Genomic DNA, 15,264 nt, shown 5'->3' with positions numbered 1-15,264 from the left:
TCCAATTGGACCCCTGGCCTGGGAACCTCCATGTGCCGAGGGTGTAGTGCTAAAAAGACAGAAGAAAAAAAAATCAGTATTTATTATCCAGCAATAAGTAGATAATCAATCCAGAAGCAGGAGTAAAAGAATGTTATTTAACTACCATATATAAAACAGATAACCAACAAAGACCTGCTATAGAGCACAGGGAACTGTACTCGATATCTAGCAGTAACCTGTAGTGGAAGAGAATGTAAATAAAGGATTATATATACATACACATTTCTGAATCACTTTGCTGTACACCCGAAACTAACACGACATTGTAAATCAACTACATTTCAATAAAAACTTTTCAATTCACTTTGATGAAATAACTGTGATTAAAAAAAAGAATGTTATTTAGAAATATAAAGGGAGGAGTTCCTGCCATGGCTCAGTAGTTAACCAACCCGACTAGTATCCATGAGGACTTGGGTTTGATCCCTGGCCTTGCTCAGTGAGTTAAGGATCTGGCATTGCCTTGAGCTGTGGTGTAGGTGGTAGATGCAGCTTGGATCCTACATTGCTGTTGTTGTGGCTGTAGCATGGGCTGGCAGCTATAGCTGTGACTGGACCCATAGCCTGGGAACCTCCATATCCTGCGGGTGTGACCCTAAAAAGCCTATATATATGTATACACACACACACATGTGTGTATGAGGGAAAATACCAGAAGAGATTGCTCAAAGAGTGAAAGTGATTGCACAGAAAAATAGAAACAGGAATTGGACTGGGTGGAAGAAGAACTTCTGTTTTTCATTGCTGGAGAGTACTTTTCCTTTTAAACTATGAACATGCATTATTTTGATTAAAATTTATTTTTTTAATGTCCTAAAGAGTTAAACTCTAGGAGTTCCCATGGTGGCTCAGTGGTAACAAACCCGACTAGTACCCAGGAGGATGCAGGTTTGATCTCTGGCCTCGCCCAGTGGGTTAAGGATCTGGTGTTGCTGTGAGCTATGGGGTAGGTTCTGGACAAGGATCAGATCTGGTGTGGCTGTGGTTTTGGCGTAGGCCAGCCACTGCAGCTCTGATTGTACCCCTAGCCTGGGAACATAATATGCTGAAGAAAAGAGTTAAACTCTAACAGTAAATAGAGGACAGGGGTTTTCTGTCTTATGTGGAAAATAATTCTATGCTGAAAAACCATTTGCAGAAGGTGGGACTTGACAAAGATGGAGAGGATTTGGAGGGGCCTAAGGAAGAGATGTTAAGGGTAGGATCCACATGACCTTGAAAATAACAAATTACAAGGAAGGACAAGTGAAAAGGCTGGTTGCCAGGAGTGAAGAAAGTAAGTTCTGGAACAGTGAAAAAATCCAACCTATATAAGGGGAAGTGACATGGCAGAAGGCCATGGGATTTAAATAGAGGAATTTCAACTTGTTTGGAAAAAAAGGGAGTTGTAGAGTCCTGAGCCACAAAATGCTGTTATAAAATCAGTATTTTAGGAAATTTAATCTGAAAATTGTATGCAGACTAGTGGATATGGAAGGCGATTGTTTAATCTTTTTCATCATTACATCCCCAGCACCTATTGCAGTACCTGGCTCAGAGAAGGAGCTCAACCCGTATTTCCTGATTGATCAAATGTGAAAGAGGCTGGAACTGTTGGAGGAATCTAGGCATGAAGTAATAAGGCCATGGACTACGAATGAGTAGTGGAAATGAAAAGGAACTGGTATTTCTTGCATATGATCAAAAAAGAGAAATACTATAATTTCCTATTCTACACGCCCATTTAAAAGGACTCACTTCATACTAAATTTGAAGCAAATTCTCTTATAGTAATAAAGTTATAAACAGTGGTCATGGGGAGTTCCCGTCGTGGCACAGTGGTTAACGAATCCGACTAGGAACCATGACGTTGCGGGTTCGGTCCCTGCCCTTGCTCAGTGGGTTAACGATCTGGCGTTGCTGTGAGCTGTGGTGTAGGTTGCAGACGTGGATTGGATCCTGCATTGCTGTGGCTCTGGCATAGGCTGGCAGCTACAGCTCCGATTAGACCCCTAGCCTGGGAACTTCCATGTGCTGCGGCAGCGGCCCAAGAAATAGCAAAAAAAAAACCAACAAAAAAAAAAATCAGTGGTTATGTTCTCAGACCCCCTCCAACTATTTATAACTACTCTCAACTCTCAAATATAGTCCGATATAAAAGGAGAACAGACATGGTTGCCAAGGGGGAGGGGGCTGGGAGAAGGATGGAGTAGGAGGTGGAGGTTAGATGTGAGCTATTACACATGAAGGAGATAAAAAACAAAGTCCTACTGAACAGCACAGAGACCTATATTCAATGTCCTGTTGATAAGCCATAATGGAGAAGAATTTTTTTTTTTTTTTTTGTCTTTTTGCCTTTTTTCTAGGGCTGCTTTCCGCTGCATGTGGAGGTTCCCAGGCTAGGGGTCCAATCAGAGCTGTAGCCACTGGCCTACGCCAGAGCCACAGCAACACGGGATCTGAGCCGCATCTCTGACCTACACCACAGCTCACAGCAACGCTGGATCCTTAACCCACTGAGCAAGGGCAGGGACCAAACCCGCAACCTCATGGTTCCTAGTTGGATTCATTAACCACTGCGCCACAACAAGAATTCCGTATTTTTAAAAAGAATGTATATATACATATATATAACTGAATCACTTAGCTATATAGCAGAAATTAACAAAACACTGTAAATCAACTGTACTTCAATAAAAAATAAATATATCAAATATAATCCAGGAGTTTCCTGGTTGTCTAGTGGGTTAAGGATCTGGCATTGTCTCTGCAGTGGATCAGGTCACTGCCGTGGCATGGGTTCGATCCCTGGCCTGGGAACTCTCACATGGAGTTCAGGCATGGCCAAAAAGAAAGTAAAAGGAATTCTAGTCCAATCTAAATACATTTTTACACAGAAGTAATATTTTATAAGATTATTTCCAGGAAATAAATTTTTAAGTTCCAAGTTTCAGGTTCTTACTCCAGGCATCCATTGCAATGTAACACATTTTTGAAGTTGAGTAGCTTAAAACAATAACCATTTTATGACATCCCATGACTTCATGGGTCAGGAATTTGGGCAGGCCTCAGCTGGGTGATTCTTCTGCTCCAAGGGTGCCAACTGGCATTACTCACAGGTACTCAACCAGTGAGTGCGCTCGTCTGGACAGTCAAGGTGGCTTCCTCACAAGTCTGGTGCCTGGGAGGGGATGGCTGGAAGGCTGGGGTCAACTGGGTCTATCGACTCCAGCATGGCATTCTCAGGGTAACTGGTCTTCTTAGGGGGCACTGTAGAACATCTTGGAAGTGGAAGTGACAAGGCTTCTTCTCACTCAGTTTCAGAGAGCATGCACTATCACACTTCTGTCACCCAGTACGGGTTACAAGAGAAAGGGCCAGCCAGGATTCAAGGAGAGTCTACACAACGGTGTGAATTCCGGGAGATAAGGTTCACCGCAGGACCATCTTTAGAAGCTAACACCTATGGTGAAGATTTAATGTTCTAAATTGGTATAGGTGAAAAACAGTATCAAGAAAAAAGAAAAAAAAAAAAAAAAAAAAAAAGGAGTTCCCGTTGTGGCTCAGCAGTTAACGAATCTGACTAGCATCCATGAGAATGCAGGTTCGATCCCTGGCCTTGCTCAGTGGGTTAAGGACTGTGCTGTAGGTTGAGGACTCGGCTGGGATCCTGTGTTGCTGTGGCTCTGGTATAGACTGGTGGCTACAGTGCTGATTTGACCCTTAGCCTGGGAAACTCCATATGCTGCGGGTGCAGCCCTAAAAAGCAATAAATAAATAAAATAAAAACAAAAAGAAAAAAATTGTGTTACGATAAAGTACCACTCACATTTTCATGAGAAAAAAGTTACATTAATGAGTATAAAGCTGTACTCTCAAGGAAAGTTTCACTGCTGTTGAGTATAATGGTCTTGTCTACATTTGGAAGAAAAACTGAGATGAACCATTAAAAAAAAAACTATCATTTTTCCCTATGAAAATATTTCTTCAATCTGATTGCCTGATGTGCCACACTAGTAGGACTAGGATAATTTTTAGAAATATTTTGGGGAGTTCCTGTTGTGGCTCAGTAGCAATGAACCCCAGCTAGTATCCATGAGGATTCAGGTTCAATTCCTGGCCTTGCTCAGTGGGTTAAGGATCCAGCATTGCTGTGACTGTGGTGTAGGCCGGCAGCTCCAGCTTCAATTCGACCCCTAGCCTGGGAACTTCTATGTGACATTGTTCGGCCCTAAAAAGGAAGTACTTTGGTTTTCACAGAGTCTTTTGCTCTTTCTTAGTTCTGTGCAGAGTCAGGTTCTTTGTGCTCCCTTAACTGGGAAAAGTGTGTACATCAGATCTGAAAGCAGAAGTATTTTGCAGACACTTCCCTTTCTGGAGTTTGTTTTCATAAAGCCTGAGCTTCCAGAATCTGTTGTGCAGGACGAGGGAAGAGGCAGGAGTTGAAAGGTGACAAAAGTACCATGAACAGTAAAGGTTCCCAGAGCATCACAGCTTAGCCCTTTTACCCACTTCCTTCCCTAATCACACCAGTAAGACCTCCTAAGTCATTTCTTTGGGACGTCTACTCCATGGAGCAGAATCCGAAAATCACTGCTCCAGAACAAGCATTCCTCAGATTTTCTTTTTTGTGTGTTTTTTTTTTGGGGGGGGCACACCTGAAGCATATGGAAGTTCCCAGGCTAGGGGTCAAATTGGAGCTGTGCTGCTGGCCTACACCATAGCCACAGCAACGTGGGATCCAAGCTGAGTCTTAGATCTATACCATAGCTCATGGCAATGCCGGATCCTTAACCCACTAAGCGAGGCCAGGGATCGAACCTGCCCTCAGATCTTCTGAGTCAGGGTACAATAGGGCATGGTGGGATGGAAGCTGAGGCACTTCAGATACAGACTCCCATGTTTCTCTTCTGCGTGTATAGGGGGTGAGGGAAACTGGAGTTACAGGTGACTAGAACTTTTTGAGCCTGGGAGTACAGAAGAATGCTGATACTAGTCACCAGTACTGCACTGAGTATTGTCACGGACAAGAGGACAACCATAATTTCATCTCTGGAATGCACAATTTGAGGTTAAGGTGGATCACCCTAACAAGGTGGCCTGTAAGTGGCTGGAGAGATGGGAACATCATATAGATGAAAAGGTCAGGGCTGTAGATAAAAGATTGCAACAACTGTTGAAGTGAGCTCAGAGAGAAAAGAGCACAGGGCTAAAGAGAGACTTTAATGAGATCCTGCTACAAAGGCTGAAAACCGGTGGCCCACCTGCCATAACAACCTCTTTGAGTGACAACTTCTTTTTACTAAAAATGTTTTTCTCTAAAATCACAGACTATCAGGGAGTTCCTGTCATGGCTCCGCGGTAATGAACTAGAGTTCATGAGGACTTGGGTTCAATCCTTGGCCCTGCTCAGTGGGTTAAGGATCCAGCATTGCTGTGAGATGTGGTGTAGGTCACAGACACAGCTCAGATCTGGCGTTGCTGTGGCTGTGGCACAGACTGGCAGCCACAGCTCCAATTTGAGCCCTAGCTCGGGAACCTCCATATGCCACCAGTGTGGACCTAAAGAAAAGGAAAAAAAAAATTACAGACTATCAGCAACTGCCACCTGAAATTACATCACTAAGAAGAAAATATCCCACTCTTACTTGGAGGCTCTAAGACACAGAGAGGTAGCTTTGCCTGGTTTCCAAGCCAGGTGCAGAGCTGTGAAAAAAGGGTTTCTGGAGACAACATTCCACAACTAAACTTTGTAGTCCAAGGAAACAAGACCTTGGGTCCACTTGTAGTCCAGACCTGGTGTCAGGAATAGCTTTGCTATGTTGGGACCTACCAAAACACAGCTTCATTTGGAGTCACACTGTAGTGCAGTGGGTTAATGATCTGGTGTGGTCTCTGCAGCAGCTTGGGTCACTGCTGAGGTGCGGATTCTATCCCCCACCCAGTGCCCGCTGCAGTGGGTTAAGGATCCAGGGTTGCCACAGCTGTGGTGTAGTCACACCTGTGGCCCAGAACTGATCCCTGGCCCAGGAACTTCCACGTGCTGCAGGTGTGGCAAAAACAAAACAAAACACAACTTCATTTAAATTTTTTCTAAACTCTACACTTCCCTCAAAACCCTGTAGCAACTTCACCTTTTCCTTTGGTGCGACAAACCAAGGTTTCTTAGGTGTGAACTCTCCCTTATTACGGTGAATAAACCTGAATCTGGGAACTATGGATTCATTTCTGGAGGTATTACGATGATGGGATGAGAACACTGGAGGCTTTCATAGTACACTCCTCCATTTTACAAACAAAAATTGGGAACCAGAAGGGTTTCCGGTTGTTTTCAAAGTCCTCACACAGCAGTTCTTGCACATGAAGAGGGTCCAGGGTGTACACCTTCGAAAATCAAAAGACAAAATCAACTGTGGAGTGGTTTTCCTTAAACATGTAATCCTCAGTTTGATCCAGGCCTTTTAAGACCTTCTTTACACTGCAGGTCAGCATTCCTCTGGTGTTGAGATTGATGAGTTTCATAACATTTAACAGGAGGTGATTGGGACCGCCAGTTCCCAGGACCTTCTTCCACTTCGCTCTACTGTTCCACATTTCTTCAGCACCTTATATTCCTTAGACGAATTTCCTTTTTCTTTCTTTCTGGCTGTACCCACAGCATGCCAAAATTTCCAGGTGAGGGATCAACCCAGCACCATGGGCACCAACAATGTTGGGATCCTTAATCATCTGACCCACAAGAGAACTCTTCCTTTTTTCTTTCTTATTCCTGTCTCCCCAAGCCATTCTCTCAGTAATGAGCAATCTCCTGAACCTGAGAGCCAAGACCCACCGTTCATTCAAGTCTTCCTTTTTCCGGCAAAGCGCTTTAAAAAAGGTGAGCTAGCAATCAGTTTATCTCCAGACCAAAAACAAAGCAAACACTTTCTCGCAGACGTACAGTGTTTCACTTAAACTACGACAGCAAGCAGATTACGAATTCTTTGTCCTCTAAAGAAAAGAAAGCGCATCCAAAGGCACGGGGAAATCCTCAGCAGCGCCCGCAGGTGCTCAGGCACGCGGGTGACGGGAATTTGGACCTGCGACCCGGGCGCAGAGGGGCGGTGCGGGCGCGCATTGGTCGCCGAGGAACTGGAACTTCGGCGCGTGCGCAGTGCTCCGCGCGTGCGCAGTGCTCCGCCCGCGCCTCCCATCCCGCCGCCTGTCGCCCGTCTGCGGCCTCAGGAGTGGTCAAGTGGCAGCCGGCAAGCCGGCGAGCGGACAGCCGGGCGGGCCAACGTTGGGCCTTGCCTGCTCTCTCTGGGGAGGAAGGAGGGGGCCACGTTCCCGGTCTCCGGTGTCCCCCGGCCCCGCGGCCTGCCCCGCCGGCGAGGGAGAAGCTGAGGAGCCGCCGCCGTTCCGCCCGGCGTCGCCGCCGCCATGGCTGCCATGATGGATCGGAAGTGAGCCTGAGGGCTACGGTGCCGGCGCGGGCGCTGAAGCCCTGGTCCCTGGTCGCCCCCGCCGGGGAAGCGCGACGCCGCGGATCGCGGACCCTGGACCGTCGCGACCCCAGCCCATTTGCTTGGCCTACTTCCTCCAAGAGTGAGCGGCGGGGAGTGGCTCCCGGCCTCCGGCCCCGGCGGCTAGGAAGATGGCGGACCCGGCCGAATGCAACATCAAAGTGATGTGTCGCTTCAGACCTCTGAACGAGTCCGAGGTGAACCGCGGCGATAAGTACATCGCCAAGTTTCAGGGAGAAGACACGGTCATGATCGCGGTGAGTGCCCCGCCCCCACCCCGGTTCCCCTCCTTGGGGCCCGGCTGCGCCTGGAGTCCTGGGAAGTAGGGAGTGAGAGCCGAGAGGGAGCAGTCGGGTCCCCCAGCCTTCCCGGTGGGTTCCGCCGGCCCCGATGGGCCAGGGAGGGACGCGGCGCCTCCTCGGGTGCTCCTGGGTCTCCCCACCCCGGTCAGCCGCGCCGGGAATGGGAGGCGCCCACTCACGGTCCGGGGCACTCCCGCACCTGGGGCGCTGGCGGAACCGTCCGGGGAGCAAATTTAGTGCCGGCGTTTCTGCGCGTGCAGTTACTGATGCAGATGCTTGCCTTTGGTGTTTTCGGACTTCCCTCCAGATTTACCATTCATAAAATTTGGAAGATCAGAGTTCGGCCAGGAACATTGAGCTAGCAGACCAGACTAGCTGTACCTTAAATAGTAATGATACTTAGAGAAACGTTTAACCGTGCTTTTTCCCGGGCGGGAGGAGGAAAACTACCAAACAACTGCAGTTAGTTATACTTGTATCTTAAAAGTTCACCCAACCCGCCTTTTGAGTTTCCCGTTACAAATGGCGAATCGAGGGCTGTAAAAAGAAATAGCTTTCTTTTGAAATTGGAGCGGTCGATTTTGTTTAATCTTCCAGCGGATCTAGCCAGTTCACGTTCAGAAGAGAACCATAGTCTCACTTTCACTGCTTTTTATGGAGTTACAGTCTAGGAAAGAGTATTAACTTTTTATGTGTTTGTCAAAGTGTTATAAAAGCAAACTTTTTTTAAAAAGGTAAAATTTGACCAGTACGCTAGATTTCTTGTTGGTGTTGGATTTCTACTTCTACAGTTAGGATCTACCTTGAAGGAAATTGAATTTGATAATTCCAAGCATGGTGAGATATTGGCTAGAGTTGGCTGGTCATTGTCAACTTCTGGGAGACTGGAAAGGTTTTTTGTTTTGTTTTGAGGTCTGATCTCTGGTATTGAAAGGTCTCTGAAAATAGCATTCCCAGTTCAAAGAGATTAAAATGGATAGTGAGGTACTGAACTAAAAATTAAATTCATTTTTCTTGGTAATGCCATTTGGCAGAACTTGTTTGTACACACCAAATTTTAATGTTAACTTTTTCTTTAATGGCATTCGGTGTTCAACGTATGTTTGGATAGTTTGATTTGGAAATGAAACAAAAGGATCACAGGAGGTGGAACGTTGAAGATTAAAAGCATTGATGTGTAAGATGGAACTAAGGATCTTTAAGAGTTTTATGAGAAAGTTTCCAGAGTTCAGCTCTAGAAAATACATGTCATAGACCCACGTTGCTTAGGAGGATTTTGGCAAACAAGTCATTAGGTTTCTTACCATTACCAGCTACTGTGGTGTGAGGACTGTCATTCTGGTTCTTTGTTAACAAGTCCACAGAAAAACTCTTGCTATAAATGACATCGTGATTAAGCCAAGAAGTTTGCACAGAAATAGCCATCCTTTTCCTTTAGAATGATATATTTTATATGGGGTCAGAGAAAGTTTGCAAGGCCTGGGTTGTTCATTGGCAAACGTGAGGCTACTAGTTTCTCATGGAGTTTTTGTGATAACTCAGCCTCAACAGTGGTTCACATGTCAAAACTATTTTCCTTTCAGAGTTACAGTTTTAAACTCTTATTTCTTTAGATTTTTTTGAGTGTATTTACATAAATCTATGATCAAGATTTATTTCTTGAAATGATAAATTTGGGATGGTTTATGGTTTAAAAGATGACCTTCTGATCCAGGCCAAATATGACATAAAATGAGGAAAGAGTTAAAAGAAAATAAATAATTACCACAAGAAGCACACATTTATTCTAGGCTGTTTCCTGTGGATAAAGTAATTATAAGTTCTTTACATAAGTTTCCTTAGTAAGGTAAATAAATTTGTGATAATACTAAAAATCATGGATGATTGAGTTGTGAATCAGTAATGAACAGTTAGTTGGCCTGTAGATAAAGTGGTAAGCATTTCAGTCTATTTTTGTTTTGTTTTTAAAGTATAAGCAAAAATATGTTATAACTGAATGTGATAGCTTTAAAGCATGTTTACTATTTTCAGAAACTAATCTTTTGCATATATAGTTAAGTCATTACTTACTCTGGAGTCTTTTTTTTTTTCTTTTTTTTTTAAGTGCATTGTTTTACTTATTTATTTATTTTTGACTGGGACTTTATAAGGACAGCTAGAAGTGGAATTAGAAAATCTCTAGGTAGGAGTTCCTGTCATGGCGCAGTGGTTAGCGAATCTGACTAGGAACCATGAGGTTGTGGGTTCGGTCCCTGCCCTTGCTCAGTGGGTTAAGGATCTGGTGTTGCCGTGAGCTGTGGTGTAGGTTGCAGACACGGCTCGGATCCCGCATTGCTGTGGCTCTGGCGTAGGCCGGTGGCTACAGCTCCGATTGGACCCCTAGCCTGAGAACCTCCATATGCCGCCCGATTGGACCCCTAGCCTGAGAACCTCCATATGCCGCCGGAGCGGCCCAAAGAAATAGCAAAAAGACAAAAAAAAAAAAAAGAAAGAAAATCTCTAGGTAAAGTCATCTCTTGATTTGTTTTGTTCATTTTACTGGGTCCTCATCCTGATTCAAAGTAAATAGCCTAAGAAGGAATTGCTGCAATGCAGTGTTTAAATTATATTAAATGATTTTAAAACATTTTTAAGGATTATAATTTTCATCTAAGTATAGTTTACAACATTTTGTCCAAACTTTTTTCCTGTTACTCATAAAACCAGTGATTTTATTATGTGACCCCTTAGTGTACAAACTTTGTGATCTTACAGTGTTTCTCTGTGTTTTGCTGCCTTTATAAAGATTTTTTTTTGTAATTAAGTGCTCAGTGAATTTCATATTTAATGAAATAAATGCATTCTTTTTTGAAGATCTTTGAATGATCAAATAGAATCTATTTGCTTTAGGTAAGTAAACGTGTTATCCACAAAAAAGGGAGGACAAAGGCAGTACTTTATGTAGTTCAAAGGAGACTAATGAAATCAATAGAAAAAAAACAAATCAATTAGAAATTACTTTTATATCCACTTATGCTGCATAAAAATGGATCGTGGATATTTGCATGGTTAAGTAGCTTTACTAATCATTGCTTATAAGGTATGCTCTGGAGGCTGCCAGAATGAAAAACAAGCTATTGTAGTTCACTGAAATTAGACCCAATTCCTTACCTCCAGCACAACACAATTTCCCCTTTCAAATTTATTTATGATTTGGTGTGTTTGATCTTGATTACCTTAAATATGAAAAATCAAAAGAGAAGGAGCCATCATAACAGTTGTAGAATGTTAGCTCACAATCAGTATCTAAGGAAAACCTAATATGATGTAATCCCATGTGATCTGAAAATCACTATTCAGAATTCCAGAGAAAGACATATTCTTGCCAGAAGGGTGTCCTTTGTAACCAAATTTGGTGTTCAGCCTGGTCTGTGCACATTCAAATGGGAACCACTTCACTTAAGAAATCTAAGGTAAATAAACTTATTCCTCTTTGGTTTTGTCTCTTGAAGCCTAAGTCAGATATGAATGCATCTTGTGACTTGGAGTATCTTTTAAGGTGCATGCATATGAAGGCTGCCTAATGTATATTTCAAGACCAAGAACCAGGGTTTTAGGATAACAGATGGTTAAGGGATGTGTCTCAATTGTAGACCATTAGAAGTGTTTTTTTTGTTTCACAAGTCTTGCTTTTCATCCCAGGAAACCAGGGCCAATTAGTTACCTGTAGTTAGACCTCTAATCAAAACATTTGCTTTATTTAAGAAAATTATAATTCCGTTTTGGAATTAAAATAAGACTATTTTGTCAACGTAATACTAAGCAATTAATTTTTTATTTAACAATAATAGAACTTTTTTTAAAAAATCAATCAATCCCAGCTTATTTTTTGCCTGCTCATATTAAGGTGGTTATGGTAGTTTGCATATTTTCTGTGAGGTGATGCTTGAGTAAACAGCTTCATAAAATACTTTTTTTTTTTTTTTTTAATTAAAGTGCTTTAAAGGCAGGCTTTACTGTTACCCATTATTTCTGGCATATCTCTTTCTAACGTCTTTCTTTTGGGAGGTGAGGGGCACACCCCAGGCTTGTGAAAGTTCCTGAGCCAGGGATTAAATCAGGAACACAGCTGTAACCAGAGCTACAACACCAGATCTTTAAGCCACTGAGCCACCAGGGAACTCCAGCATATCTATCTCTAAATGGTTTATCAACACTTTTTTTATTGATGTGAAAATGAAAATAGGACTTAAGTAATAATCTTTTTTTTTTTTTTTTCTTTTTAGGGCGGTGCTCACAGCATGTGGAAGTTCCCAGGTTAGGGGGTGAATCTGAGCTGTAGCTGCTGACCTACACCACAGCCACAGCAATGCTCGATCCTTAACCCACTGAGCAAGGCCAGGGATCAAACCCAAGTCCTCATGGATACTAGTGTTCATGGATACTTGTCAGGTTCATTACTGCTAAGCCATGACAGGAACTCATGTTCTATTTTTTAATTGTTTTATTTATTTTCATTTATTTATTTATTTATTTATTGTCTTTTTGCCTTTTTCTAGGGCCGCACCTGCGGCATATGGAGGTTCCCAGGCTAGGGGTCGAATTGGAGCTGTAGCCGCCAGCCTATGCCAGAACCACAGCAACTCGAGACCTGAGCCGCGTCTGCGACCTACACCATAGCTCATGGCAACGCCAGATGCTTAACCCACTGAGCAAGGGCAGGGATCGAACCTGCAACCTCATGGTTCCTAGTCAGATTCGTTAACCACTGTGCCACGGATGGGAACTCCTATTTTTAATATTTTTTTTAATTGAGGTATAGTTGATTTACAATGCTATGCAGCACAGTGACCCAATCGCACATATACATACATTCTGTATGTTATCTGCCATCATGGTCTGTCCCAACAGATTGAATATAGTTCCCTGAGTGTTTATCCTTTTATTCTTTAAATGCTTATTTTAATAAAATATTTGACATTTTGGAAGGACACAGTTGTCATCCTGTTCCCTATTTTCTGTAGATTAACTTGTTTCTCGCAAGCAAAATTAGAATTAATCATGAGTTCTTTAATGCTAGAGGTTGTTTCCATTTCAGTTCACTTAACATGATCACTTATATTAGATTCTAGTACATATCTGCTTAGCTTAGTATTCAGTAGCCTACCCAGCCTTATCCTTTATTCCTTGAATCCTACAGTCCGTGCTAATTAAATATCATTTCTTAAATTATCATTTACAACATCTGATGCATTATAGGTACTGAATGTTTGCTGGATAAGTGAAGAGGAAGATTTTCTTTTTGCATAGAAAAAATATTAGCGTGGTTTATCTTTGTCATTTTGATTGTATTTGTGTTTGTTTTCAGAATTGTTTATCATGAATAATCTTGTACAATCAGTAAAATGGTGATTGTCTTTTATTAGCCACACCTATGGATTTGAATACTAATGTCTCAGAATCTTAGCAAAAGGATGCTTTTGTGTATGTCATAGGCAAAGAATAACCAAACATTGAGATGCCTACGTTTTATTTTGTTTTGGGGTGTTTTTTGTTTTTTGTTGTTGTCTTTTTAGGGCAGTACCCTCGGAATATGGAAGTTCCCAGGCTATGGGTTGAATTGGAGCTGCAGCTGCCAGCCTATGTCACAGCCACAGTAACACCAGATCTGAATCACATTTGTGACCTACAGAGCTTGTGGCAATGCTGGATCCTTAACCCACCGAGGGAGGCCAGGGATCGAACCCGCATCCTCATGGATGCTAGTTGGGTTCATAACTCACTGAACCACAATGTGAACTCCTCAGATGCCTACTTCTAATTGATGCCAAAGTGAGGTCGTCTCAGTATATCCTTCAGGAATGCCTTTAGCTGCAGAGGGGAAACAAACAACTAATAGTGGTTTAAATAAATAAGAGGTTATTTTTCTCAAGTGGAAAGTCTGGAGGTAGGCCTTTAGTTTTACTTGCTGACTGTTACCTTCTGTCATCCTTAGTTATTGACTCTTCATCACCATATTCTAATGTCTGGAACTGATGGATACTCCAGTTCCAGACATTCATTCTGGAAAGGAGAAAGGGTAGCTTTGGCTGAGATGGGGGTTTTTTTGTTGTTATTTTTAGGGTTGTTTTTGTTTTGTTTTTGGTCTTTCTAGGGCCACACCCGCAACATATAGATAGAAGTTCCCAGGCTAGGGATCGAATCAGCACTGTCCTACACCACAACCACAGCCACAGCTACGCGGGATCTGAACTACATCTGCTTGTTTTTTTAAAGTGGTCCTTTTTATCAGAAAAAATCAAGCCCTTCTCTGTTCTTCTGTCTGTCTGTCTGTCTGTCTGTCTATTGGTCTTTTTAGGGCTGCAACTGCAGCATATGGAGGTTCCCAGGCTAAGGGTTGAATTGGAGCTGTAGCCACTGGCCTACACCACAGCCACCAGATCCGAACCACATCTGCAATCAACACCACAGCTCACGGCGACGCTGGATCCGTAACCCACTGAGCAAGACCAGGGATCGAACCTGCATCCTCATGGATGCTAGTCAGATTCGTTTCCAATGAGCCACGACAAGAACTCTAAACAAACCCTTCTCTGAAACCTCCCAGCAGACCATCACTTCATAATATCTAGAAGTGGGTCATATGGCCACTAGCTGCAAGGAGACTCGGTTGGATAGGCATTTAAGGGGTGTTTGCTTCATTCTTAACTGTTATTACAAGCTTTGAGTAGGGGAGTTGTGGAGTATAGTTTCTTAAAAAATATGGTCTTGGAGCTCCTGTTGTGGTACAGTGGAAACGAATCCGACTAGGAACCGTGAGGTTACCAGTTTGATCTCTGGCCTCGCTTAGTGGGTTAAGGGTCTGGCATTGCTATAAGCTTTGGCTCAGATCCTGCATTGCTGTGGCTGTGGTGTAGGCCGGCAGCTGTTGCTCTGATTCTACCCCTAGCCTGGGAACCTCCATATGCCTCAGGTGCGGCTCTAAAAAGTGAAAAAAGAAAGAAAGAAAAGTATGTTCTTTTTTAGCTAAGCCCATAGGAAGTATTCTATGATGTTAGGGATTATTTCTGGGGGTTGTGATTGTTTTTTATTTTAGGATCCAGTTTCCTTCCTCCCTTTAGAAGAGAACTAGAGAGCCGGCATATACTTAACTTTCAACACCCCTTGCTTCCTCTCATCTTTTTTTTTTTTTTTTAAAGGGCTGCACCCGAGGTGAATGGAAGTTCCCAGACTAGGGATTGAATCAGAGCTGCAACTGCCAGCCTGCACCACAGCCACAGCAATGACAGATCTGAGCCTAATGATACTAGTCAGATTCCTCTGAGCCACAACGGAACTCCCCCCTCCTATCTTTTAGATGCTCACTTTTTCTGTGCTCAGCCACAACGGAACTCTCCCCCTCTTATCTTTAGATGCTCACTTTTTCTCTTAGATTGCTAGATTGTTCCTACCAGCATTTA

General features: G+C 43.1%; 1 protein-coding gene across 3 annotated transcripts in view; it reads left to right on the top strand.

The window, feature by feature from the left end:
* Positions 1-7,224: 7,224 nt before the first annotated feature.
* KIF5B (kinesin family member 5B) overlaps positions 7,225-15,264 on the top strand; it is a 56,397-nt gene continuing 48,357 nt past the window's right edge. For all 3 annotated transcript variants that reach the window (XR_002336340.2, XR_014817833.1, XM_021064805.2), the window contains exon 1: positions 7,225-7,780. Coding sequence is in view for 1 of the 3 variants with exons in the window: in XM_021064805.2 (XP_020920464.1) it covers positions 7,655-7,780 (126 nt within the window). In the remaining 2 variants the exon portion in view is untranslated. The remainder of the gene's footprint in view (positions 7,781-15,264) is intronic.

Source organism: Sus scrofa, chromosome 10, assembly GCF_054392235.1.
Source record: "Sus scrofa isolate SSC_HxYL_T2T_F1_AM1 chromosome 10, Sscrofa_HxYL_maternal_Yorkshire_Landrace_v2.0, whole genome shotgun sequence".
In the NCBI taxonomy this organism is placed as follows: domain Eukaryota; kingdom Metazoa; phylum Chordata; class Mammalia; order Artiodactyla; family Suidae; genus Sus; species Sus scrofa.
The sequence above is the reverse complement of the archived record's forward strand: the minus strand, read 5'-3'. Positions and strand labels throughout refer to the sequence as shown.